The following is a 25790-nucleotide window of genomic DNA, read 5'->3' as shown; positions in this document are numbered from 1 at the left end:
AATTGGAAACAATATGTCCCCATGCAATTAGCAATTATTACAAATTTATTGCTACGGTACTTCTGCCCAGGCCATAGATTTACAGCTTAGCTTTTTTAATAAAACCTTTCACCCAACTGCAGCAGTAATTTAGTGTGTCCAAGCTAGACTAATACAACAAAACTTGAATCTGTGCATATATCAACTTTTTAATAATACCCATAATTCCTTCTCATCCCTTGACCATAGCAGAACTTTCAATTTGAGTTCAAGCCTCCCCTCTGTTATAAACTGGTTAAACACCTTCGAGGCTTTTAGCCAGATAATGTAAAACACAACACAGCATAATATATTGACTTTCACTATCTTCATTCATAACTTAATTCACATGGCTACTTCTAGACAGTTCATTACTTAATGTAATCCAGTGAGCATACAATATTCATCCTTGTCAGAGACTGGAAAATATTGATGTCTCGAGACATTTTGGAATGTATGTGTGTATGAGGGAACGGGCAGGTCAGGCCTTGCTTTGGTTGATGCCATGAAGACTTTTTGCCTTTTCGTTTATACCCCTGTTATACCTTTTTAACAACTTCTGTATTCTTAGTGCTTTTTGCCTACATTCTTGGACTTGTTTGTCAAGCTAAGAGACTAAACATTTTAGAAGCTTCGTAGTTAGGGATCAGTGTGACCCAGACCCCAAGGTCCTCTCCAGAACACATTCTGTAAACCAAGATAGAACCATCCAGGGGAAGGTTCCTTGGGGAGGGGGGTTCACTTGAGCCTCTCATTGGGGAATCTTTGCTAGATGTGCTAATTAGTAAAACCTATAATGTTATACTAGATCTTTTGGGTGGGCATTTTTGGGTGGGGTGCATTTTGTTGCATATGACCTGGACATGTGCACCTAAGGATCCTTAAAATAAATACCAAGGTAAAATCCCTTTTTCCCTTCTAACCGTGCATGACTCTTGATTTTAAGACCAGGAAAAGGCATCAGTTGCTGGCGACCACGAAGGGACCCTAAAGACCTTGAAACTCACAGTCTTGGGTTGGAACACATCTTGCTTTGCCCCTCTCTTTGCCAGCAAATTATAGAGAGGCCGGAGCGACGATCTAAGATTGTGACCAGGATTTTAGGACCCAGCACAGAAAGGCAGAAGCACAGAAAGAGAGGTGAGTGAAAAGGGGATTGATATTACCAAGATTGTGCTGGCACTAGGGAAGGAGATCTCCGAGGGGGTTGGAAAGGTTGGGGGCAGAGAAGCCCACGAAAGGGGAAAGCTTAAACTTTTCCCCTGCAAACTGTGGAAAGGAGGGGACGCCCTCCGTGGAGTCCACAAGATCCCAGAGGCTGCACCCCACGCAGCTGCAGGAGTGGCTCAGAGGTTGGTTGGTTGGTTGGTTGGTTGGGACGTCGGGAGGCTGTGGGTTCGAATCCTGTTGAGACCAGATTTTTGCGCACACGCATTTACTGTTTGCTAAAACTAGTTGCTTTTTAGTATTTTAAAGTGCTGTTTTGAAGTGTTTGTGTAGTAACCTAGATAAACTGCCTGGGAAGTCGGATTGCAGGCTGAATTCCGGAGTTAAAAACTTCCCTCTGGCAGAGTTTTTCTGTCTGTGAGCAAACATGGGTGGTGTTTTTTCAGATGAAAATGAAAAAATCCCTCCTAACAGCCCATTAGAGTTGATAATAAAACACTGGAAATGGCTGACAGGGCGAAAAACTACTTTGGACACCCGAGAATTGATCAGACTGTACACATGGGTTTGGCCGACTTTAAAATTAAGTCAAGGAAATTGGCCTCGCTATGGGAGTTTGGAAAGTAACATCATTACTGACCTGATGGTAGAACTGAGATCATTACGTAGGTTTGATGAACTAAGATATGCAGAACTTCTTACTATGTATCTGAACAGGGAAGAAGCATATGTAGTAGACAAAAGTAATATGGAAGTGACTTTGAGGAAGAGAAACGGGAAAGAAAAAGCCACATCAAGCTGACTCGCATACTAATACGGACAGAGAAATCGATATGACAGATCTAGATATGGAAACCCCAGCTTTGCGCAATGGGGGAGGGTCTCCCCCCCCCCCCCGTTCAACCGCTGGGGCAGCCCGCACAGGTGGGGGTGGGGGTCAGAGGAATGGGGCAGCCGGTGGGAGTGAGGGCGGGGGGTGGGGGAGCGGCGGCTCCGCCTCCACCACCGCCTCTGCCGGCGGGGCAACCCGCACAGGTGGAGGTGGGGGCGGGGAGTGGGGGGGGGGGGGGGGGTGGGGGTGGTGGCTCCGCCGCCAACCACCGCCTCTGCTGTCTCTGCCACTGTCCGAGCAGGGGCAGGGGAGGGAGCAAGCGGCTGGCTCCAAGCCAGAGGAGCAGTGCGGAGCCTCCCCCCCCCCAAGCCTGGTCAGGGACGGAGAGCGGGCACGGAGGTGGGAGAGATGCGGGTATGCCACCAGCCCCTGACCCCCCCAGAGGCAGAGACGGGGAAGGGGGAGGGGGAGGGGCAGGCTAGCCACCTTTCCCCGAGTACCCCGAACACAGAAGTGAAGGCAGAGATGGACACGGGCAATTGCGGCAGCATTCCCCGGTACGGAGAACCGCAAGTTTCCAAGCCAGAGACAGGAGGAGCCGCTCGCTCTCCCCACCCTGCGGCACGGCCAATGTTAAAGCTGAGGGTAGATGGGATGGCCCCGACCCAGGCGCCTCTTGCAGAGCTAGGGACAGGAGAAGCTGCTTGCAGCCCCTGCCTCCCTACCCCTCCACTGCTGCAAAGAGCGAGACAGTCCCTGATCAACATTCGGCTGGAACAATCTTTAAAACCAATAAAGCAATTTCAATCAAAAGTGAATGGGATGATTCTGATACAGATGGTTCTCAAGGGGAAGGTGGTAGAAGAAGGGGCAGGATAGCCCGAGAAGCAATGAGAGCAGTCAGTCCTGTCACTAAACACACAAGGTCCAAAGCAGATAAAGGGGGGGAGAAGAACTTGCATTAGAAGCACCTCTGAGACAGGCTGTGGGAAATCAAGGAGTCATTTATATAACGACACCGTTTTCCCTTGGAGAATTACAGCAGTGGAAAAACTCAATTGGGAAGTACAGGGACAACCCAGAGAGAGTAGCTATGCGTGTAGAAATGGCCATAAAATCCCAAAACCCAGATTGGGGTGATCTAAATGTTATGCTAGATGAATTATTGGATAAAACAGAGAAAGAAATGGTCAACAAAGCTGCTATATCTGCTATAGAAACTCAAATTGCAACTGGGAGTCTTCAAGGGTCAGTTAATGATATCTATCCCCTAGCGAACCCTGGCTGGGATCCCAATGTCCCAGAACAGATGGAAAAGCTGAAGCGATACCAAAAATGGGTGGTTGTTGGGTTAAAATGTGCCGTTCCTAAAGCAGTGAATTGGGCTAGGTTATATGAGATCAAACAAAATCTAAATGAGACCCCCACAGAGTTTCTAAATAGGCTTAAAGAGGCTGCACAAAAATACACTACCTTAGACCCTGACTCACCTGAGACCCCCACAGAGTTTCTAAATAGGCTTAAAGAGGCTGCACAAAAATACACTACCTTAGACCCTGACTCACCTGAGCAGCAGATCCACCTAGCCTACCTGTTTATAGGTCAATCTGCTAATGACATAAAGAAAAAGCTGCAAAAGATAGATGGGCCAGCAGACATAAGTAAATTGTTGAATGTGGCCTGGAAGGTATACCAGAACAGAGACTTAGCAGACAAACATAATAAACCCCACCACAAGAAGAAATATGATAAGGGAAAGTCATCTGACACATCAAAAAGGGGTCCCTCTTTTCCCCTAGCTGAGGACCAATGCAAAATTTGCAAAAAGCGGAGGGGCACTGGAAAAATGAGTGTCCATCACGAGCAGAAAAGAAGCCCCCAGTTTCGGAACTAACTTTAAATACAGACTGACAGGGACCGAAGGTAACTACCCCAGCAGAGCCTTCGGTTGTAGCTAAGCTGGGGAATGATGATGTTGAATTTCTGGTTGATACAGGGGCAACGTATTCTGTGTTAAATACTTTAAAAGGTAAACTGAGTCAAGACACTGTGGATGTGATCGGAGCTACAGGGGTAAGTGAAACGAGGCCTTTTCTCCAACCCTTAAAATTTAAATTGGGAAAACACTGGGTCACTCACCAGTTCCTGTATATGCCAAATTCCCCAATGCCATTATTGGGCAGAGATTTATTGGAAAAATTGGAAGCAGAAATTAAGTTTTCCAAGGAGGAGGGAGTGAAAGTTATAATCCCAGAATCTAAAATTATCGAAGCAGCTGCTATACTTGTACAGGAATGCCATGGAAAAATTCCCAAAGTTGAAGAGGCTGTCATTCAAATAGTGTGGGCCAATGATTCTCCTGGGAGATCCAAAAAAAGCTGAACCTGTGAGTATCACACTCAAAGCAGGGACTACACCAGTAAGGCAAAAACAATATCCTCTGAAATTAGAAGCTCGCAAGGGATTGGTACCTGTGATTGAAGTTTCTCAAATTTGAGTTGTTAGTTGGTGCCGAAACCCGGGAACCAGAATCGGAATCGGGAATTCGCCTGGACGGGTGAACGGCGGCCGGCGCGGCAGGACCAGCCCGGCGGGGAGGACGCTCCCGGACCAGCGAGGAGGATGGAAGCTCTCGCGAAGGTCGTATCTCAGATTCATAAGCAATGGGGTATCGATTGCAAACCGAAAGATTTTACACTCGCTGTTGCGAGGCTATTGGAAATTGGGGTCATAGACCGACCGGTGGATATCCTCCACCCAGAAGTATGGGACAAATGTACTAAGGCTCTAGCCGATGAAACAATGTCCTCGGGTTCGGGGAAATACCTTAAATTATGGGGAAAAGTCGTGCAGGCTTTGCGTAAGGCTCTCCAAGAGCAGGAGACCTGGAAAGCCGCACGGAACTGTTTGCTGGCCACACCGCGGTTGGGAGTTGGTGCGGCCACGCAAACTACAGATGAAAGCTGCCCTGCCGAGCGCACAGACTCGCAGGAGCAAGCACCCTCTCCACGGCCCCCCAGCCCAACCCTACCTACAGAGGGAAAGGAACGGGTGCAGTCATTCTGGGGAGGGCTGGTGGAGGAAGCCAGGGAGGCTGCCATTAAAGCGGAGTCTGAAACGGCGTGGGCGAGACCCCCGCCCTATGCCCCGCAGAATGGCCCCGACCCCGGAGGGCATGGGGGGAGCACACACGTGGCCGGCGGGAGCGGGGGAGGTCCGCCGGGGTGCACACACGCGGCCGGCGGGAGTGGGGGAGGTCCGCCGGGGTGCACACACGCGGCCGGCGGGAGCGGCGGAGATGCGCCGGGGTGCACATACGCGGCCGGCGGGAGCGGCGGAGGTCCGCCAGGGTGCACACACGCGGCCGGCGGGAGCGGCGGAGGTCCGCCGGGGTGCACACACGCGGCCGGCGGGAGCGGGGGAGGTCCGCCGGGGTGCACACACGCGGCCGGCGGGAGCGGGGGAGGTCCGCTGGATGCCACAGACGCGCGTGAACGGAAAAGGGGGGGGAATCCCGGAGGGGGAACCAAGGCCAACCAGAGCGCTCGCCCGGAAACATGCCCTTATATAGCAAGAGCCTCCCTCAGCAGGAGGCGGGGCGAGCCCGGGGGGAAGGAGCGGCCCAATCCTAAGAGAAGGGGGCGGGGTAGAAGCCCGGGGAAAAAGCTCCGGAGCCCGGAAGTATCCAGTCAGTCGACTTCCGGCTCCGAGTCGGACTATAGCTGGAGCGAGTGGCTTGACGAATGGTCTGTAACCGACTCCGACTCTGACAAAGATGATTTCAGAATAGATAAAAGCTATAACCACCGCGCTCCTACCCGGGCCAAGGGGAAATTTGAAAAAGAACGTACTCCGCTTACAGACTGGAGAAAGATAAAAACAGCCTGTGCTGAATGGGCCCCTTCAGCCACGCTAGCTTTCCCGGTCCGAGTAGGAGGGCAAGCCGGAAACCAGAGGATTTACTCACCGATAAATCCTAAAGATATACAAGCAATTGTTAAAGCAATTGCAGACAAAGGGATCAATTCGGCTATGGTTTCCACCCTCATTGACAGCGTTTTTGGAGGGGATGACCTGCTCCCATTTGACATTAAACAAACCTGCAGGTTAATTTTTGATGGGGCAGGGATGATTGTTTTCAAACAAGAATGGGAGGACAATTGCGCAAAGCAACTAGCCCTAGTAACTGGGGCAGACCACCCCCTCCACGGTTCCAGCCTACAGCGGCTAATGGGCACGGACCCAACCATGATCACCCCCCAGGCGCAGGCCGAGGGCCTATGGGCAACTACCCGCGCCGCTAGAGAAGCTATCCGCTCTGCTTCCAGAGTTATTGCTAGACCATCGCCATGGTCCACAATAAAGCAGAGCGAGAGTGAAAGTTTCACACAGTTTGTGGACCGCCTCCAGGCAGCGGTTGATTCCTCTAACTTGCCCTCAGAAGCAAAGGGCCCTGTGGTGGCAGAATGCTTGCGCCAACAATGCAACTCTACCACTAAGGACATTTTACGGTCATTACCAGCCGGGTCCAGTATCGCAGATATGATTAAGCATGTCGCAAAAGAAGAACATCTGGCCCCAATCCAGGCAGCCGTCCGCACTGCGATAACCAGTGTAATGGCATGCTTTAAGTGTGGCCAGGCAGGCCACGCTGTAACAAATTGCCCCCAATTGGAGCCTCCATCAACAGCAATTCCCCCACACCAGACGCGACCTAGAGGGCCATGCTGGGCATGTGGGAAAAAGGGGCATTTTGGCAGAGAATGCAGATCCAAGCTCCAGGGAAACGGGAGGGGGAGGGGGCATCCGGGCCGCACACAGCTCCCTCCCACTCGGGACATGAAGCGGCCCAGCTATGCCAATCCTCAATGGGCCGTGGAGCTCCCGCACCCACTGCCCCCCCGGGAAATGACCAATTCCACAGCTCAACCGATGGCTCAGTTAAACCTGTCTGCGCTCCAGGCACAGCAGGAACAACCCCCTGGGAGCGAGATCCCTGGGTGGCTTTGGCTATGAAAGTGGGCAGCCACCCGCCGATAGTGTGGGGAGTTTGCTGTCTCCACAACAACCCAGGTGACTCTGCTATTCGTCTCCCCTTTTTGATTGATACGGGATCAGATGTTACTGTCATCCCAGAAACGTACTGGCCTATACACTGGGAACTGGAGGAGGCCCCCATGGTGGGTGGAGTTGGGGGATTATCTCGGGCCCAAAAAAGCACCCAACTGATAGCGATAACGCTCCGCACCGAAAAAGGACCGGAGAAAACTATCGCCCTTTTTCCATATGTTATGCCAAAATGTCCACCCTTGTTGGGGAGGGATGCCCTTGCCCTGCTGAAAGTCAGGGTGACAAATTTATTCTAAGGGCCACTGCCGCATACCCACCGCTGCCCATCAAACTGGTATGGAAATCGGTTGACCCGGTGTGGATCGAGCAGTGGCCCTTGTCGAAGCCTCGAATGACCGCCCTCCTCGAGCTCGTTAGCCGCGAGCTACAGCAGAACCACATAGAGCCCTCCACAAGCCCATGGAACACCCCGGTTTTCGTAATACCCAAACGATCTGGCGAGGGCTTCCGCCTCCTGCACGACCTGCGGGAGGTGAACAAGAAAATCCAACCAATAGGTCCAGTCCAAACCTTGCTGCCCATGAACTCGATGATACCAAAAGGGCAGCCCTGCGCGGTGCTTGACATTAAAGACTGTTTCTTTTCCATACCCCTGCATGATGAAGACAAAGAGCGGTTTGCCTTTTCCATCGTCTTCCCGAACAGTCAACGGCTTAACCTGCGCTTCCAGTGGAAGGTGTTGCCCCAAGGGATGGTCAACTCCCCCACCATCTGCCAAATCACGGTTGACCGAGCACTAGCACCAGTTCGCCACAGCGACCCAGCCGCGACCATTATTCAGTACATGGATGACATCCTGATCGCCGCGCCATCAGCGAGCCAGGAGTAGGAATTACAAGCTCCTACATAACCCTGCTCCAGATAAAAATCCGCAGAGATATCAAGACGCTCCATGATATGCAGCAGCTGGTGGGATCTCTACAATGGCTCCGTAACATCATCCTGATTCCTCCCGAGATCATGGACCCCTTGAATGACCTCCTGAGAGGAAAAAACTCATGGGAACAGAAAGCTCTGACACCAGAAGCGACAAGCTCGCTTGACTTTATCGAGCAGCAAATGTCTGACTGGATCTTTGGATGCCTCCATGACCGATACATCCCAGTGCGCAAAGAGAGCGACAAGTCATCGAGCAGCCTGACAGCGCCCGAGAATCCTGCACCAGTGAAATCCAAACAACAACGGTATCTTTGCGTAATTTTGCTTTTACAGCTTCTTGGCAGAGGGCAAGCCAATGCAGAACATCATCCTCACCAGCCATTCAGGTGGGTCCTACGCCACCTTTCGAGTGATAACGCAATCAAAGAAACCATCACACCAGGCAGTCCATCATTCGATTTTAAGCTAAAAGACATTTTTCCCTCGTATCTACAATTCCCTAGTTTTGGTGATTCCTCACTGTACCAAACCTATTGGTGTCCTGCTTCAAACCCAGGTAAAGGCTATTGTAACTATCCAGGGTATGGACATTGTGGGTATTGAGGGTGTGAGACTATCGTGACAGGCAATAGATGGCAACCACAGCGACCTGATGAGTTCCTCCAAGTTAAGTATGCACCTCAAGGCTGTCGCGAACCAAAATTCTCACTTGATAAGCGAATATACCTGCCCCAAGATGGGAGTAGACACACTTGCGAACACTATAGAATGACAATTCTACAGCCGGCCCATAAGAGTTGGGCCTCGGGTAGAGCATGGACAGTGTATGTTCATGCCCCTACCAGCTATTGGGTGAACGTACAAATTGTCAAGCTCCTACCGTCAGAATCCCAATCAGTCGGGCCTAATCCAATTCTTACAGTAAATAGAAATCCCATCTTCTCCCCACGTGGCCCATTAGCTACCCACCAACCACTTAAGTCAGCTCCTTATGATCAGTTTCTCAGCATACTAAACGCTACCTTTTTGTCATTGAATCAATCAAACCCAAACTTTACAGAATCATGCTGGTTGTGTTATGATGCGCAACCCCCTTTTTACGAAGGCATTGCGCTTAATGTTCCTCTTGGCTACTCAACAGCACTAAATCCACACCAGTGCAGGTGGGACGCCCCCCGAAGGGGAGTTACTCTGAGTCAGATCACAGGCCGAGGCAAGTGCTTTGGCAATGCAGCCTTAGCAAAACGAATAGGCAATGTCTGTACTGAATTTGTCAAACTTGACAAGACGATCAATAAGTGGGTGGTCCCATTCGCATCAGGAATGTTTGTTTGCCAGCGATCCGGAATAAGCCCCTGTGTGCTTCTTGATAAGTTCGATAACTCTGCTGACTTTTGTGTCCAAGTTTTATTTGTTCCTAGAGTCCTGTATCACCAAGAAGAAGAAATGTACCACCTTCTTGAAGAACCTAGCCGGCTCCACAAGAGAGAAATAATAACAGGCATAACCATCGCAATGCTGCTCGGCCTCGGAGCCACCGGCGCGGCGACAGGTGTTTCAGCCCTCATGACCCAACACCGGGGACTTTCTCAGCTGCAGATGACTATTGATGAGGACTTACAAAGAATTGAAAAATCCATCTCCTTTCTAGAGAAATCTGTCTCCTCTCTCTCAGAAGTCGTCCTGCAGAACAGGCGAGGACTGGACCTCCTGCTCATGCAGCAAGGAGGCCTGTGTGCCGCCTTGAAAGAAGAATGCTGCTTTTATGCAGACCACACCGGAGTCGTACGGGACTCAATGACTGAACTAAGGGAAAGGCTAGCCCAGAGGAAAAGAGAAAGAGAAGCCCAACAAGGATGGTTCGAGTCATGGTTTAACCAGTCTCCATGGCTGACCACCCTTATTTCCACTCTAATAGGCCCCCTCACTATGTTACTCCTAACGTTGATTTTCGGGCCTTGCATACTAAACAAATTGGTGTCATTTGTTTAAAAGCCGGTTAGAAAAGGTTAACATTCTATTTGTTGACCGCCAACAATTGCTCTAGAGTGCATCTATTTTGTGAATGTTATACCACTTTTTATAACTTGTTATGTAGGTTTTACTAGTTCTTGAAATTTTATAGCATTTATACTTTGTATGTTTCTTAATCAGTCATGGTGGGGGGGGAAATGCGGGTAATTCAGGATGGGGGGGGGAAATGTAGGTGACTAGGGACAGGCGTTCGGAAGATATCGCGTTGTACGGGACAGGTAAAACCCCTCCCCTCTACAGGTAATAGGTGAGCAGAAGGAAGTGACGTGGCAAACCCAGGTTACTTAACCCTATGTGATCCATGAATAAACGCCATTTTGCCGTCCACCACATTGGTGTCTGTGAGCTGATGGTCCGAACGACTTGAGGTGGTCGTCGTGCCGTTCCTGAACCAGGTCGCTACGCCTCCGAGAGGCAACAGTTAGTAGAGTGTGAAACCAGGTACAACACACCAATCTTGCCAGTAAAGAAAGCTGATGGTAAAAGCTACAGGTTGGTACAGGATTTGAGGGAAATTAATAAGATAACAGAGGACATACACCCAGTGGTAGCGAATCCTTACACACTTTTGACAACACTAACAAATGAATTAGGGTGGTTCACTGTTTTAGATCTCAAGGATGCCTTTTTCTGCATTCCTGTGCATAAGAATAGCCAAGAACTCTTTGCTTTTGAGTGGGAGAATCCTGAAACAGGGAGGAAGACCCAGCTCACCTGGACAGTTTTACCACAAGGATTCAAAAACAGCCCGACCATATTTGGAAACCAGCTGGCAAAGGAGCTGGAGGACTGGAGGAAACAAGAACCAGAAAGAGCGGTTCTCCAGTATGTTGATGACATCTTGATAGCGGCCAAGACACGAGATGACTGCATCGAGCTCACTGTAAGTCTGTTGAATTTTTTAGGCCAAAGTGGGTATTGGGTCTCGAAAGAGAAGGCACAAGTTGCCAGGGAAACAATAGTATACCTGGGCCTGGAAATTTTCCATGGACATCGCCAACTCAGCAGAGAGCAGAAGGAAGCCATCTGTCGACTTCCAGAGCCCCATACCGTAAGGGAGATGCAGGCCTTCCTGGGAATGGTAGGTTGGTGTCGCCTATGGATATCGAACTCTGGTATATTGGTAAGACCTTTATATGAGGTCCTTAAAGCAGCTGAAAAAGGGACAATCATGTGGACAGCGAATGCCAGGGCTGCATTTAAACAGCTGAAACATTCCTTGATGTCAGCCCCAGCTCTGGGGCTGCCGGACTTGACTAAACCTTTTGAACTCTTTACACATGAGAGACTGAATGTTGCTCTGGGGGTACTGGCACAGCACCTTGGAGACCAGCAAAGAGCTGTGGCCTATTTTTCAAAACAACTAGACAATGTAGCCCAGGGTTGGCCAGGATGCTTGAAAGCTGTGGCAGCCACAGTCCTTCTGATAAAGGAGGCCCGTAAATTCACCCTTGAGCAGCACATTGTCGTGTATGTACCCCATGCAGTGATAAATGTGCTGGAGCAAAAGGGGGGACACTGGCTCTCCCCTAGCAGGATGCTCAAATACCAATCTGTGTTATTAGAACAGGATGATGTTACTCTAAAGACAACTTCTGTGATAAACCCTGCGATGTTTTTATCATCCACGTTACTTGACAGTGTGCCTGAGCATGATTGTTTGCAGACAATAGAGGAAACTTATTCCATCAGACCAGACCTGACAAGGCAAGGCAGTGAAATGCTTTACTCCCCAGGCATAAAACCAGCATCCCAGCCCCACAGTGTCTGTCAATCAGGGTACACCAGGGGCAGTGTTACACTCTGCCCTAAACCAGCTCCTGAGTGGCTGAGTGACCAGAAGTCCCACCTGAGAGGAGGGTCCATGGAGGCCCTGGGGTTTCAAAGGCTGACCATGAAGTGACCATGTGTCTGACCCTGCCTCCTCTTGGAATCCACACTGGAACCCAGAAGTTGGTAGCTATATGTGTGTTTTTCTATATCTTTTCTGTCTTTCTCTCTTTCTTCTCCTAATTCTCTTTTCATGGACCATTTTGGGTAATGTAACATTAAACAGTTTAAAGCTTGCTAAATTAAATGGGCTAAGTTAATACTATGATAAGTTTTTTATGTTGAATTGGATGTTGCATTAAATCCTTTGCCAAAGTTCCTTGATTTTCTATATTTTACCAGTAAACTTTTGTGTAATTTTGACCTCTTGAGAATATCTGGTCAGTATTTCTCCTGTGCACCAACCCAGAGTAAAGGAACCTCGGTTTATCCCCTTACATTTAAATGTTCTGGGGTGTTACAATCCTTTAGTCCTCTATTCCAGAGAAATCAGCTTCTCAGTTACAGTGGTTAATATAGTCCAACCAGACCCCACGTTTTCCATTCAATTAAAGACTACTGTCACAGGAATCTGTTGATTTCCAAATGCAGCATTCACGTCTCCTAATTTTATGATTTATCATTAGGCTTATCTTCATTGCTGAAAGTACAGTAAGACTATACAGTGAGAGCAGTTTTCCAAATTTATGCTTATACGTCAATGAAACATGGACATTCTATACTACTAGTAGCATTAATTACACACAGAAAATCATTACATCCCCCATGAGACAAATGGTCATACCTAATCTGATCACCTAAAAGAAGGCTTCATGAGAATCCAGTCCCCTCCCTCTCCTATAAGGAAACATTAGTCATCAACACAATTTCATACCACTCATACCCTGCTTTCTACTTAAGGAAAATTTCCTGCAATACAGAAGGTTAGGAGATACGTAGTTACTATGCCTGAGTCTGGATTAGCAAGATCAAGGAAAACTATACTTACAGTATAGTGAAAGACTGTCAAATATTCAAGATGAGGATCCCAATTACATCAGATCAGTGCTACTGAACATTAAGTCAGTAAGAAACCCAACTTCTCTACCAAAGTAATCACAAAACACAGTAACAAATAAGTTCCACTGATAACAAAAATAGCTTTTCATTATCATCTCAACATTTAATCAACTACTGGTATTCTCCTATGCATTTAGATACATGTTACTAAGCTTATATTAAGACATTACAAGGACATGAAAATAAAGATTAACTATGTACCACAGGAAGAATAAACAATTATCATAATTAATTTTTGTCATACATGAAATCCCTATTTGTGCTTGGTCTTTGAATATTAAGTGCTTTAATTAATTTTGAGTTAAATATTTTTAAATTGAATGTTAAAATTAACCCATCAGCCCAGGTACCAAAAAAATTAAGTTCCATTAATCACTTGTACACCATAAGAGTTATCTTTCCTGTGTTTACTGTATACTTTTACAAGTGTTTTAAGATGTTGGATGTATTTTAGTACTTTTTTTAGGTGTTTTTACTTGTACTTTGGTTCCAAGGCAGATTTCAAAACCCCAGTTCCAACAAACAGCCCAGCCCCCATAGCCATTGCCCTGTAAGCTCCATGGCAACCTGAATTTTAATGACCCTTATCTCAACTAATACCACCCCTCTGACAAGGATGAGCCATTGGTGGACAGAGATAATCTGTCAAAGGGAAAACACCAATCACCTTAAACCAAATGGGTGGGCTGTGGGCGGGCTGTGGGCGGAGCAAAGGCACTATAAAACAAGGAGTAAGAGAAAGGCATGCCCTTTTTCTCTCCAGCCTTGAGGTTTAGTTCAGTGCTGGGAAGGCGTACTCCTATCAAGGAACTTTTAGTAATTTTTTTGGCTTTTGGACCAGCCAAAAGCCAGCCTAGCACTGCAAGCCCTTTTTCTCTACCTGAGGTCCAGTGCTGTTTCAGCCAGAAGATCAAAAATCCCTGCACTCCTGGGGCATACCATCTACCAAGCCATAGGATCCCAAATTGTTATATTTTGCTAATTTTTGCAATTTTTCAATTTTTCCATTTTTAATAAATTGTTTTAATTTTTAACTAAGAGTTGTCTCATTTCTCACAATTTTCTATTATTGAAAACAGGTTTAAAACAATATTTAATTTGCTACCAAACTATCAAACCAGAAGCATTCATTCTGAAAAAGTAAATTTCTGTATCCTAGACACATGACCTAATAGCATTTCTGAACTTCTAATACTTACATAGCAATCACTAACTGCAACTAGAAATAATTAACAGCAGTTTATCAGGTTTCAGATATGCTATTTCAAACTACAAGCAATTAAACTATCAAATACCAGTCACCAAGCATGATTCTGAATGAAAATGAAACAACTAAAATATCAGAATAATTTTGAGAAATACTTTTTATTCTTTCTCAGTGTACTCAAGAAGCTCCAGAACTGGGGGGAAAGGGAGTGAATCAACAATTCAACACCAAGTTACCAGATGCAACAAGTGCCAGATAGAAGAAAAAAAGCTATCTGCAAGAAGTTTGTGTTACACACTTCCTAGTCATAAGACAAGGAGCTCACAAACTTCCCAAAGCACAATATACCAAAACATTCCCAAAACAATATCAGCATCACTATATTCTCCACCACCAGAACTGGAATTCAAGCTGCTGAGATGTACTCTACAGCACATTTCCAGACATCCCTTGGCCTACCTCCTTGCCACCACCTTCCTGCTCTGCCTGGTCGGCATGTTAAGCCTCTTACTAGTGAATAAAACACCTTTTTCAAAGTCCTGAGCAGAGACTGGTACCTCTACAGACTACTAGAAGTACACTTAAATGAGCACTTTTAGATGCTGTTGCCGTGCACCATAAATTCCTGAAAAAGTCAAATCTTGAGCAAGTTTAAAAGTTTAAGCAGCTTTAAAAAGAGCTTTAAAAGAAATTAGCTTATCTATTTTAATTTTCAGATGACTACCATACATGTCAGACATCCAAATGTAAAAATCTGGGGCTTTTTCACAATCTTTTTCCCAAAATACATAAAGTTGATGTAATCAATCAGGTCCTTTTTTTCAAAATCCAACTGTGTTTAAAAAAAAAAAATCTATTTTTAAGCTGAATATTAGTAAAGGAAACTTAATATTTGTCATCCTCAATTCAGTTTGAAAGCAAAACATTTGGTGGAATAAGAACATAAATACTAAGATTTAACACTACTGCTCTAGGAAGTTATGTGCTACACAGGTCTAGCTTTTCCCCCCACCCCCCCCTCCAGTCAAATAACTGGCTATTTAACAGTAACACAGAAAAGCATGCTTTTTGGCAAGCATTAGTCATAAATAATATATTTCATAACTCTGAAAGCTACAAAAATATTTTTCTTCATCTTCTAAGGCAAATAAGCATAATACTGGATCTTTTAACATTAGGCAGAAACTGCACCCTGCTTTAGAGAAGGAAATACATAGTACAACATTTTCTTTTACAATTTTTGTACAGAGTCATGTTCAGAAAGTACAGTCAAAGAAATACTACCCTCTCTAATGCAAAGTGTAAAGACTGTGATGGATGCTGCTGCCTTTCTGAAGCTGGTCTGGGGTCTTAGGCTGACCCTTGGGAAAACTCCACCTCCTCCACAAGCAAACTGTATCCCTACCCACAGAAACCTCCAAAATAACAGATATGAAAAGCTGTGCATTGCAATCTCAAATAAAACCAGATTGTTTTCTTATTTGTAACTTCTTTCCCTGGCTCCACAGTGTTGCACTAATATAACTAACTTTAATATTAAACAACCTACAATTTATCTGGCATACCCATATTTACCTTCACCAGACATTAGCCTACAAATATGTAACACCCAAAAACATGTCAATACTGAAATAGCACTTACTGTAATCACAGCCTTGCTCAGACAGATAGAGCCTCTACAGCCATACTCCGTTTCATCTTCAGACTTGTAATAACTGAGTGTGTTGCTTTTCAGAACTACCCATCGATCCTGCCACCCATGAATATAATTGGTCCACTGTAAAAAAAAAAAAATTCAAAGATCAGCTAATAAAAAAACAACAATAAAAAAGTTTGGCTGATATTTCTCAGGCTTCAGGAAACACACTTCCACATTGAAGTTCCTTCTTTATATTCACCTTAAAATTGTAAGCAGGAAATACAACAGGGAAAAAACCCCAACACACTGGAGTCCTGAAACATTTAAAGAGACCGGTAGGATACACTTCTGTAAGGCCCTAGAAAAATCTCTCAACAAGACTGTTAAAAGGGCTTACAGTTTTTCATATACTTTGAGTTAGATGCAAGGGAGAAATACCAACAAGATATTATCAAGAGTCAAAACAACAAGAAAAGCTTTACTGGAAACTTCAGAAAATCAGAGAACTTCGGCAAAAGTTTAGAGCAGCATTCGATATAAAACATTCCACAAAACATTCACTTAGCCCATTCAACTTAGCAAACTCCAAACCCATCTGATTTTAAGTTACTCAAAACTCCAAGAAGAAGGAATTAGAAGACAGAAAAGATATAGAAAAGAACAAATATAGCTACCACTCCTAGTTCCAGCGGTGTTCAGCTGATAGAAATTCCAAGAGGAAGTAGGGTCAAGACGTGCTCGCCTCATGTTCTGGGTTAAATACCCTTTAGCTTTCCTGGGTCCTTACGGTTATCTGGCCCTCTGGGGCTAGACTAGGGCTCCAGGGGTGGGGTGTGGGGCATTGCTTCCGGTGTGCCAGTGATGGGCAGCCACTGCAGGGCTGGAATCCAGGCCGGGGGGGGAGGGTGTACGGGGCAGTGCATTGCCTCACCAAAGGCAAGGCTCGACCTGCCCCTTTCCCCACACACGCACCCGAAATGTTTAGAGCCAGCGATCCTTCCAGTCTCACAGCTTCTAATAAGATTCTCTTACCAAATTATTCCTTTTCCTTCAAAGCTTTGCTCTTTACTAAAGGGCAGAACTAAAACAGTAGTGCATACATAGAACTGCAGCCTAGTTTTATTGATTTAAAATGTAATTATATACATTAAGTTATTAAAAGTAAATATTTCTTTAGTAGAAAGTTTGGTATGCTACCATTTCATTTTAATTAGCTTGTCTCAAGTATTGCTGAGGCATCAACTAGCAAAAGGTAAACGTCCCTCATGTATATTGAAGAAGGGGCAGTCAATAACTAACTCATGTAAGCACAAGTTAACTATTGGGAGACAGCAATGTTAGTTCAGACAGAAGATGTTAATTACAAAGCCTGAGAAGCCGAATTCACCCTAATCTTGTCAAGATAGAGGGGACAAGGATCATCTCAGAGATTGCTGAATCATCCCTCAAAGGACTACGCATGCCCAGGGAGAAAGGTGACAAGTTCACTGAGAGGATGACTACTGGCCTTCATCAGAAAGACCCCCGAGGAAGAGGAGAGGCCTTCCTCAGTGCGACCACCAGGACACACAGCGCATGCGTGGCCCATATGCTAATGACTTCTGAGAAATAATTTGTATAACCACACCTGTCCCAAGGAATGTGATGAATATTCATAATTTAACCCTTAATACTGTGTTGTAGAGAGCACCAGGTGTGTGTGTTTGGAGGAGCGATCCCCACACACCCGGCATGCCGAATAAAGCAAATACCCGCTTCTCTGACTCTGTCTCTGAAGTGTCTCCTGGCCCGGTTGAGGCACGATTCATCTGGCACCCCGAGATGGGACCCTCTCTGCCCGGCTGCTGGATCCAGGGGTAAGCAGACCTCCCAGTCGCGACCCTGAATTTTCAGGGGGAGCTCAGCTGTCTCTTGGCTCACGGTGGGGGCAGACAAGGACCATCTGCACCAAATTAAGGTATTTGCTATTCCTTTTAAACACAAAATACCTGCAGGTCCAGGGTTCGAGTCCCTGAGGGTGGGTTGAAAGTCCCGAGGAAGACTGGGTCTCCCAAAATTAGTCCTGGGCAAGAGGAAAAGTACTTTTAAGGGGTTGGACCCCCGGGGTTGGACCCCACTGCAAAAGGTACCTTTAAGGGGTTGGACCCCGCTTTTATGCGATTTTGTACGGCTATTTGCGTTTTGACTGTTGCTATTGTGTTGTTGTGCGAGTAAGAGTGGATGAGACGTGCTGCCAAAGTGCGAAGCGAGTGAGGAGCTCTATCTGCGGTTCCGTACCCCGGCGACGGGCTCGGCCAGAGAAAAACGAAGCGTTTGGCAAAGAGTGAATGAGGATAAATCATATAAACCATTGGTTTGGAATTCAACCTTACTGTCCGAAGGGGGGGCAGATTTTAGAGGAGAAAGATTTTAGCTATTGAATTGAAAACATCCAGACCCCCAACGCCTTTCTAATGTAGCTCCATCTGATTTCCCTTTTGAAATCCTGTGTTTAGTGTATGAAAACAGTTGTGAAGCTTGTATTTCTGTGCATGTATTAATTGTGAGAGAAAGTGGTATTGTACTTCTACTAGATGGAGTGGGTGGTGTCCAAGCTGCCAGAGGAGAGAGCTTGGTATCAGACTAGAAAGAGCAAGAATAAAAAAAAGTGAAAGTGCAGATAATGTTAGAGTAAGGGGAGAGTGGCAGAGAATAGTGAGAAATTTGAGAGAAACTGGTTAGAAAAGTACAGCAAGTGTATGTAAGAAGAGATGAGGAAAAGGCAAAACGATGGCAAAGGTGATGGCAGAAGTTGTAAGAATTGCGGACGTGATTAACAGGTTTGGGTGTGCAGAGCTGTAAGGCTCCTGTTATGTGGTGCTTGTGCAGAGCTGAAAGGCTCCTGTTTGGAGGGGACCCGTGCCCCTGTGCCTTTCGTGTTTTGTTGTGAAAAGCCAGAATTGGCAGGTTTCAGACCTGAGGCGAATCCGGAGCTCCTATCTTGTGGGGAACTCCGCCACCAGTCTGTGGTTTATTGTGGAAAACTAGAATTGGCAGATTCTAACCCTGCAGCCAATTCTGCAGCTGCTGCCTTGTGGGGATGGTGCTGTCCCTGTGCAGGCCCAGGTATTTGTCATGCAGCCTCGTCTGCGGGGGCTGTAGAGAAACCTAGGGGGAAAATGTTTTGCTATTCTTCCGTGGTTAATTTGTTAATCACCTCTCTACTCCTGGGGTGGACTTGGTAATAATAAAAAAAAAAAAAAAAAAAAGGGGGTTTTAGGCAGTAGCATTGCTTGCTGCCGAACTTGATCTTGTCCAAAAGGAAAATCACTAGAACAAAGGGAGCAAACTGATAAGGCAAACTGCTCCAGGGCGAAAAGCAGAAGCCTACTAAAACCCTGAAGAAAAAAAAAAAAAAAAAAAAAAAAAAAAGGGCAATCCAAATGCCTGATTCACAGACTGCAACTCTTGCAAAACTTTTAAAAGCAGTCTCACTCCCTCCACTGAAGAATCAGTTGGAAGAAACCCCACCGAAAACCTGTGGGAGACAACAAAAGTGGTGCAACAAGCACTTCATAGAATAAATATTAAAAACTCCACTTGAATAAGTTAATGCAATTAAACTCTTGTTTCACTCAGACATATTTTTCATTTTTTTTGGGGGGGGAAGTTTGTTTCTTTTTTCTTCTCTAGGAATGTCAAATGTCCCAACATCAAAGGTAAAGAAAGCAGTTTGAGAGCACGGAAACTGCAAGCAGCAAAATCACATCTAAATGTGATAACCATTGCTTTACTGTCACTTTGTGTTAGCCCCAAAAAGTTTTACTTCTTTTTAATAATTGGTCTAGTGGGCCAAATTTTCACTTTTCTTTTATAGGAATCTACCAACACATGAGATGGAGCTGTGTGAAAACCAATGAAATGTAAAGTGTCACCATAATTGCTCGCATTGTCAGTTGGTTAATGTTTATAATTTGTTTGTGTTTTCATTGCAAGTGACTTGGTGAGAGATCAAATAGAAGTTAAAGCATTCTACATATTCTTGAGTTTAATTTTTGTCTAACTTGTTTTGTCTTTTTACTGAAAAATGGTGTGGTTAAAGTCTTATAGATGTATAATTTGTCTCAACCAATATTATCCTGAGAGTTGGTATAAGAATTTATACATATTTGAAATCCTACAAATATGAACTAACCTTCCCGGTTCTGCCTCAGAAGGCTTCAAAATTATTATAATCTAGCTAAATTTCTGGATTTTCTAATTAGTGAATTAAAGAATCTTGACAAAACACAAGCAAATGCTACATGAGAAATGATTGAATCCCCCTTCCTAAACCAAGAGGGATACAGAAAAGCCTTCTACCAGCTCTCAAACTAAAGTGCTGTTCAAATCTCATGCCATATGTCTTAAGAGGATTTATAGCACATTCTGCAATCTCAGTTGTAGGTGCAGAATGAGATGAAGGCAAAAAAAAAAAAAAAAAACAAAAAACAACCCAAAAACCAAAAACCCTAGGTTTGAAAGAGAATTCATTTAATTTTTAATCCCACCAAAATAAAGCCACAGTTTGTAGTTTGTGTCAAGATTAAATGACAAGAGTGCTATAATCTGTCTCCTGGAAAACAGAGCATATCCCTAATGTAAAGATATGTTTGCATGAGAACATTTTGTATGAAAATGTTTTGTGTGTTCGTTTTGTATCATAAAAACTAATCCTTCATAATGTATAGAATTATACAGCAGAGTAAGAATATTATTATAACAAAAACTGTATAAAGAAGCTACAACCAAAGAAGCCTCCTGAAGATACCTGACTAAGACTTTAAAGTGTAAGTTAAACCACTAAGATTAGATAAAGGAAAGAAAAATACCCAGAGATAGTAAAATAACAAATCAAGTGATCCCATTAGTAGGAGATGTTGAAATTCCAGAGATCAAAACAGGCTCCCCCAGTGATTATTGAACTACTGGAAGGGGCACAACCAGTGTCAATTAAACAATATACACTAAGGCATGAAACATGAGTAAGAATAGAACCAATAATTACTACATTTATTAATCAGAGGTTGTTGAGAGAGTGTAGACCTTCCTGCAATACCCCAACTCTACCAGTACAGAAGCCAAATGAAAGTTATTGATTAGTTCAGGACCTGAGGACACTTTACTCACAAAATTACAAAGTGACTGAGTGTGGTTTTCAGTTTTAGATTTAAAAGATGCTCTCTTTTGTCTGCCATTAGCTGAAAGCAGTCAGGAAATTTTTGCCTTTTAATGGGAAAACCCCAGAACAGGGAGAAAAAGTCAGCTCACATGGACTGTATTGCCACAAGGATTCAAAAATAGCCCCACGATATTTGGAAGTCAATTAGCCAAGGAACTGGAAGCCTGGACACTGCCACTTGGAGAAGGTACACTCCTGCAGTATGTTGATGATCTACTGATAGCAACAAGGACCCGTGAAGACTGCAAGAACTGGACTGTAAGTCTTTTAAATTTTCTGGGACTAAGTGGATATAGAATCTCCCCTGAAAAGGCTCAGCTAGTCCTGCAGAAAGTTACATATCTGGGGTATGAACTGGCAGGAGGGGAGAGAGCCTTGGGAGACAACAGGAAGGAAGCAATTTGTCAAATGCCCAGGCCAACCACAACCAAAGAACTGAGAACTTTTCTGGGAATGACAGGATGGTGTAGATTATGGATCTACAACTATGGACTCATTGTGAAACCTTTATACCAACTCCTGAAAGAGACTGGGGGAACTCACCTATGCTGGACACCAGAGACTAATAATGCATTTGTAACCCTGAAACGTGAGTTAATGCAAGCTCCAGCACTGGGCATACCAGATGTCACTAAACCTTTTCTGTTGTTCTCACATGAGAGACAAGGACTGGCGCTGGGACTTTTGGCACAGAAGCTGGGACCATACAAAAGGCCGGTGGCTTATTTGTCCAAGCAGCTGGATGTGGTCAGCCAAGGATGGCCCCCCTGCCTGCGTGCAGTGGCAGCTGTGATCCTGAACATAGAAGAAGCTCGCAAGTTCACACTGGGCCAACAGAGAACTGTTTTTGTCTCTCACACAGTGTCAGCAGTGCTCACACAGAAAGGAAATCACTAGTTAACCCCATCTCGCTTTCTCAAATACCAGGATGTCCTAGCAGAATCAGAAGATGTGAGTATCCAAGTAACTAACATTTTAAACCCAGCAGCTTACCTCCAGGGCAAGGCTACTGAGGAGCCTGTATGGCATGACCGCACCGAAACCGTGGAGGCAGTTTACTCCGGCCGCCCGGACCTAAAGGACTCTCCACTAGAAAATGCGGCAAACTGGTTCACTGATGGGAGCAGTTATGTCAGGAATGGTGAGCAGCTCGCTGGGTATGCAGTTACAAGCACAGACTCGTCATTGAGGCAAAACCGTTACCTGTGGGGACATCAGCTCAAAAGGCTGAAATAACAGCCCTAACTGGAGCCTTGGTGTTGGCCAAAGGAAAACCTATCAACATTTGGACTGATTCAAGGTATGCTTTTGGGATGGTACACGCTCCCGGGGCTATCTAGAAAGAAAGAGGTTTATTAACCTCACAGAAGAAAGAAATCAAGCACACTACTGAAATCATGCAGTTACTGGAAGCAGTGGTAAAACCTTCAAAAGTGGCTATAATGCATTGTAGGGGACACTCCCAGGGTAACACTATCCCTGAACTGAGAAATGCTATGGCAGACAAAACAGCAAAGGCAGTGGCCAGTAGAGTTCAGATCCAAGCCCTAACTCTAATTATGATTTAAATTAGATACAAAAAAAAAAAAAAAAAAAAAAATATTAGCACAGACGAGTGGGCTAAGATAAAAAGGTCTCATAGTCATATCCAGAAAACTGTTAAAATTATTTATCCAAAGTGAACATTGCATCAAATCACTTTAGATGACACTTCTTGAAGGCTTAAAGAGGTATGAGGCAAACTTACATCATGGTTACCCAACTTATCCTGGCTTAAACAATTGTTTGTAATAGCTATTTGTGTTATTTCATTCCTATTTACTGTTTGTATTAGTAGTTACTGTTGTATGATAGATACTATGTACTTAGAATCGCGATGCTTATGCTCAGTGGCACAAGCATAAACTTAGAAATAAGATAGAGAAGGGTTCTTACTTTAAAGACATACAAGATTTGTAAAGAATTACAAATAACCAAAGAAAAGGGGGGATTGAAGAAGGGGCAGTCAATAACTAACTCATGTAAGCACAAGTTAACTATTGGGAGACAGCAATGTTAGTTCAGACAGAAGATGTTAATTACAAAGCCTGAGAAGCCGAATTCACCCTAATCTTGTCAAGATAGAGGGGACAAGGATCATCTCAGAGATTGCTGAATCATCCCTCAAAGGACTACGCATGCCCAGGGAGAAAGGTGACAAGTTCACTGAGAGGATGACTACTGGCCTTCATCAGAAAGACCCCCGAGGAAGAGGAGAGGCCTTCCTCAGTGCGACCACCAGGACACACAGCGCATGCGTGGCCCATATGCTAATGACTTCTGAGAAATAATTTGTATAACCACACCTGTCCCAAGGAATGTGATGAATATTCATAATTTAACCCTTAATACTGTGTTGTAGAGAGCACCAGGTGTGTGTGTTTGGAGGAGCGATCCCCACACACCCGGCGCGCCGAATAAAGCAAATACCCGCTTCTCTGACTCTGTCTCTGAAGTGTCTCCTGGCCCGGTTGAGGCACGATTCAATATTCACTGCAACAGGTTTCACCATACTTGGCTATTCATATTCCATTCCATGTTCTCACAGAAAAGGCTACACTCAGCACAATCATCCAGAAACATTTTCATGTACATAAGCTACAGAATGTCAGAAGAAGCCATGGCTTCACCTACTACACCAGTAAAATACAGTACTAGGACTTATTAGATTATAAGATTTTACAGATGAGACCCAATGGCCTTCTTTTCTTCTAGCTCTTCCTCCCATCTCTAGGCTTAGAAACATTTTCAAGACTGAGGGAGTTCACAGAGTCCCTCACAAAAAACAGAGTACTAGCCCTATCACAGCTGCTCTCAGCATCCAGGGTCTACTTATAATTTCAGTACTCTATGATATGTGCCTTCTACACAGGTCTCTGTCTGGCCTTATTGCATAGGAAAGAAATTCAAAACATAGTGCTTTAATTCTAAAGATATTTCAACATTATTCTGAAACTTTCTGTTTAAAAAATTCTGCTTTCAAAACTTAGTGATTCAGTATTCAGCTTTAAAACACTCCTTAAATTTCCCAGTATCATCCAACACATATTTGCAAGTCATTTAACTTTCAGCGATATAAGAGCAAAAAGTGATGTTTATTTTTAAAGGGGGGAAATAAACTTCAATGTCATCTTTCTTCCACTCCTCCCCACCTCCTGTATCTCTCGCTGCAGGGGTATTTTATTGTCCTGTTTTGATAGTTGGACCAAAGATTGTGCCATTCGTGCTGGGGCCTACTTCTAGGAAGTGACCACGAGTTGCGCCTGCCTTTAGGAGCTCCCGGGCAGGGATGCGTGATGTCGCGGCTCCAGACCACACCCAGGCCCGACGTCAGCTTCGGCCAGGAGCCTAAGGAGGGGGGGAGACACTTCCCCGCACGCACCTGGCTGCCCCCTCGTGGGCCTCTTTCCGGAAGCTCACGCCAGGCAGCCAGCGGGCTCGATACGGGGGCAGAGGGCGGCAGGGACTGCCAGCCGCCAACCCCTCCCCCAGCCGCGGCTGAAGCCGCACCCGCGGCTCTTCCTCAAGAAACTGCTTCCTCACGCCGCCTCTCGAAGGTTGCGAGGGGTGGGGGAAGGACGGGCAAGCAGTGAGCAGATGAGAGTATAAGCACGTGAGCCTCCTCCTCCTCCCCCCCCCCCCGGTCCAGCGGGGATGTGGTGGTGCCTCCGGTTGAGGGAGGGGGCGCGGGGGATTTGCGCCGGACGCCAGAGCGGCTGCCTAGCAGGCTCCGCGCCATCAGGTAGTGGCTGCCTCGGCCATGACGGCGCCTCCTACGCCCCCACCAGGCCCCTCCACCAGCGCCGGGGAAGGCAGGAGCCTTAGCCTGATCCTTCGGAACAGCGGGGTGGGGAGGAAACAGGCAGCCGGGACTGACAGCCCTCAGCCAGCTGCAGGATTAGGGTTAGGGCCAGCTGCAGGAGGGGGACTATAGTGCGACGCGGAAAAGGGAAGCGAGAGGCCGTCAGGCACAGGCTGCGGGGAGGAGGAAAGGTAGCTTACCTTGCTGAGTACCCCACAGAGCTCAACAGGCAGCCCGAGCTCTGTCTCGGGGTCGTCTTCGGAGACAGAGGAATTCCAACTCTGATTGTCCGACATAGTCGAGCAGGGAAGAGCCGAGCGATCCCCGCCCACAGCAGCCTCAGCCTCCTCCTGCTGAAGGGACGGGAGCAGCGGGCTCTACCTGAGTAGCACCAATCCGCACCCGCAGTACCACCAGCAACCGGCCAGCGCCGAGGCACGCAAGCCTGGGCTTCCCCCTCACTATTGCTCCACGGCCCCTGCCGGCGGCAAGAACCACAGCACAGAGGCGGCGAGGAGACACAAGTACGCGTCTGCCTGCCACGCAATCCACTTAAAGCGTAGCCACCACCACCATCTTACGCAAGGCAAGTGCTCTGTGCCACTATTTATTAGCTCCGCCCCTCGCCTTCCTTCCCAGGTCCTCTAGCCGGGCCGCGCGATGGCTTCTGGGAGTTGTAGTCTTCTTTCTTTCAGCAGTCAGGCTGGCTACAATTGGCTCTTGGAGACGTAGCCCGCTGCAGCGGCTCTCTCCCGTCGCCGGGTGGCTGCCGCCTTGGTGTTCGTCGTTTCTGTGGAGCTAGCGGTAGGTTTCGCCTTCGTAACTCGATGAGGTGGTGTGCCGGTTTGGACAAATTTGGAGGAAAATATCCTCAGATAGAAGGCAGGTTACAATCATCCCTCCCCCACCAGGTTCGGGAAAAAAAGAGAACTTTTCCTCCGAGGAAACTGAAAG

General features: G+C 46.1%; 1 protein-coding gene across 5 annotated transcripts in view; it reads right to left on the bottom strand.

Moving 5' to 3' along the window:
- LOC138102900 (ceramide transfer protein-like) overlaps window positions 1-25427 on the bottom strand; it is a 294805-nt gene extending 269378 nt beyond the window's left edge. For all 5 annotated transcript variants that reach the window (XR_011147606.1, XM_069000676.1, XM_069000677.1 and 2 more), the window contains exons 1-2: window positions 25037-25427; window positions 15799-15933 (exon numbers count right to left, since the gene is read on the bottom strand). Coding sequence is in view for 4 of the 5 variants with exons in the window: in XM_069000676.1 (XP_068856777.1) it covers window positions 15799-15933; window positions 25037-25132 (231 nt within the window). In the remaining variant the exon portion in view is untranslated. The remainder of the gene's footprint in view (window positions 1-15798; window positions 15934-25036) is intronic.
- Between the last annotated feature and the right edge of the window lie 363 nt (window positions 25428-25790).

This window comes from Aphelocoma coerulescens (assembly GCF_041296385.1).
Source record: "Aphelocoma coerulescens isolate FSJ_1873_10779 chromosome W unlocalized genomic scaffold, UR_Acoe_1.0 ChrW_unloc_scaf_4, whole genome shotgun sequence".
NCBI classification, from domain to species: domain Eukaryota; kingdom Metazoa; phylum Chordata; class Aves; order Passeriformes; family Corvidae; genus Aphelocoma; species Aphelocoma coerulescens.
The sequence above is the reverse complement of the archived record's forward strand: the minus strand, read 5'-3'. Positions and strand labels throughout refer to the sequence as shown.